Source organism: Entamoeba nuttalli (assembly GCF_000257125.1).
Source record: "Entamoeba nuttalli P19 unplaced genomic scaffold asmbl_9037, whole genome shotgun sequence".
Classification (NCBI taxonomy): domain Eukaryota; phylum Evosea; order Mastigamoebida; family Endamoebidae; genus Entamoeba; species Entamoeba nuttalli.
Window position 1 is genome coordinate 737 of NW_008579426.1, and position 1,663 is coordinate 2,399.

General features: G+C 27.1%; 1 protein-coding gene across 1 annotated transcript in view; it reads left to right on the top strand.

The window, feature by feature from the left end:
- ENU1_192160 (hypothetical protein) overlaps positions 1–876 on the top strand; it is a gene marked incomplete at both ends in the record, with an annotated part of 1,158 nt that extends 282 nt beyond the window's left edge. The window contains one exon of the mRNA XM_008861842.1: positions 382–876. Coding sequence (XP_008860064.1) covers positions 382–876 — 495 coding nt within the window. The remainder of the gene's footprint in view (positions 1–381) is intronic.
- Between the last annotated feature and the right edge of the window lie 787 nt (positions 877–1,663).

A 1,663-nucleotide genomic window follows, 5' to 3' on the forward strand; every position in this document is an offset into this window, starting at 1 on the left:
GTGGCAATAAATTTTCTCCTACTGTTAAACAAGTTATTAAAATTATAAATGACGTTTTTCCAATAAAAGATTTTTGGAAACATGTTTGTATTGTTTGGACTAAATGTTATTACTCTCTTACCAAAAACCAATTTGAAAAAGGTAAAAAAATCAAAGAACAATTAAAAGAAGACATAATTTCATTTATAAACCAAATAAATGGAACAAATGAAGATATTGATATTCCAATGTATTATGTAGATTCAGAACCAGATGATGATGATGGCGATGATAAAAAACCAGATGAAAAACAAGATAAAGACAATGATAAAAAACCAGATGAAAAACCAAATGAAAAACCAGCTAAAAAACCAGATAATAGCAGATCAGAAAAAGAAATAGAAAGAATTAATTGAATGGGGAGGAGGATTAGAATTAATTGATGAAGAAGAAATCAAGAAATTAAACGCTGAATATAAAGAAATTCGATTTGAAGAAAAAGAAGAAGAAGTTAAAATAATAAAAGAAACAGAATCTAGTATAACACGTGAAATTAATAAAATCGGAAGATGTATTAAAACCAAATATAATGGAGATGAAATAGAAGGTAAATGTTATTTAATTAGTAGTAGAATTGTAACAGAAAACAAAAGTAAACAAGAAGACAAAAAAGAATCAGAAAAATGGGGTTTTTGGAAATGTGTAGTTGTCATACCACTGGCTGTTGGTGGTGTCCTTGCTCTTGGTGGTGCTGGTGTTGCTGGTGTTGCTGGTGTTGCTGGTGTTGCTGCTGGTAAGGTTGCTGCCCTTGCCATTGCTGGTGCTGTTGCTGGTGTTGGTGCTGGTGCTGGTGCTTATTTTATACCTAATGATAAAAAGACAGTAACACCAAATTAATTGAAGTGAATTAAGCATTTTAAATGATTTATGTTTTGAATTTGATAAAAGAAAAATGATAAAATACTTTCAAAACAGATAATAATGTTTTTAATAAGTTTAAAAAAGAAATAAAAAACAATAAATGTATTGAGTAGTGATGAAAATATTGTTTGTTTATAGTTGTATAAGTCAAACTACATATAACACATTTTTTGTGTGAATTTCTTCATATTCATCATTCTCATTTCTTTTTTGTTTTTTCCTTTCCATGTAAAATATTTAACATTTTCATTATTTCAACTGAATGTAATTATTTTATAAAGTGTTATGTTATTTTCATTAACTATTCTAAATTTGTTTCATACAAATTAACTATAAATAAAAGGGGTATGTTTGTTTTAACATTTTAAATACGATAGATTTATTTTTACATCAAATAACTGACAAACATCATTCGACAAACAAATATTTTGTGAAATAACCTAATCGTAGTATTTAAATGAATAAAAACTACAAAATAAACAATGAGTGTAACAGAAGATAAACCAAAACAAACAAAATTTCTTTTAATTGGAGAAACAGGAAATGGTAAAAGTTTACTTGGTAATTTCATTTTACAGAAGAATGTTTTTGAAGGGTGATGATACAAAATCAGAAACAAAAGAAGTTGTTGAAGAAAATGGAGAAGGAGATAGAAGTGATTTAACTGTTATTGATACACCAAGTCTTCAAGAATCAAAAGAATTTAATGAAGAGTTTTTGAATGGTATGGTTAATATTGTTCAAGAAGAAGGAGGAATAAATG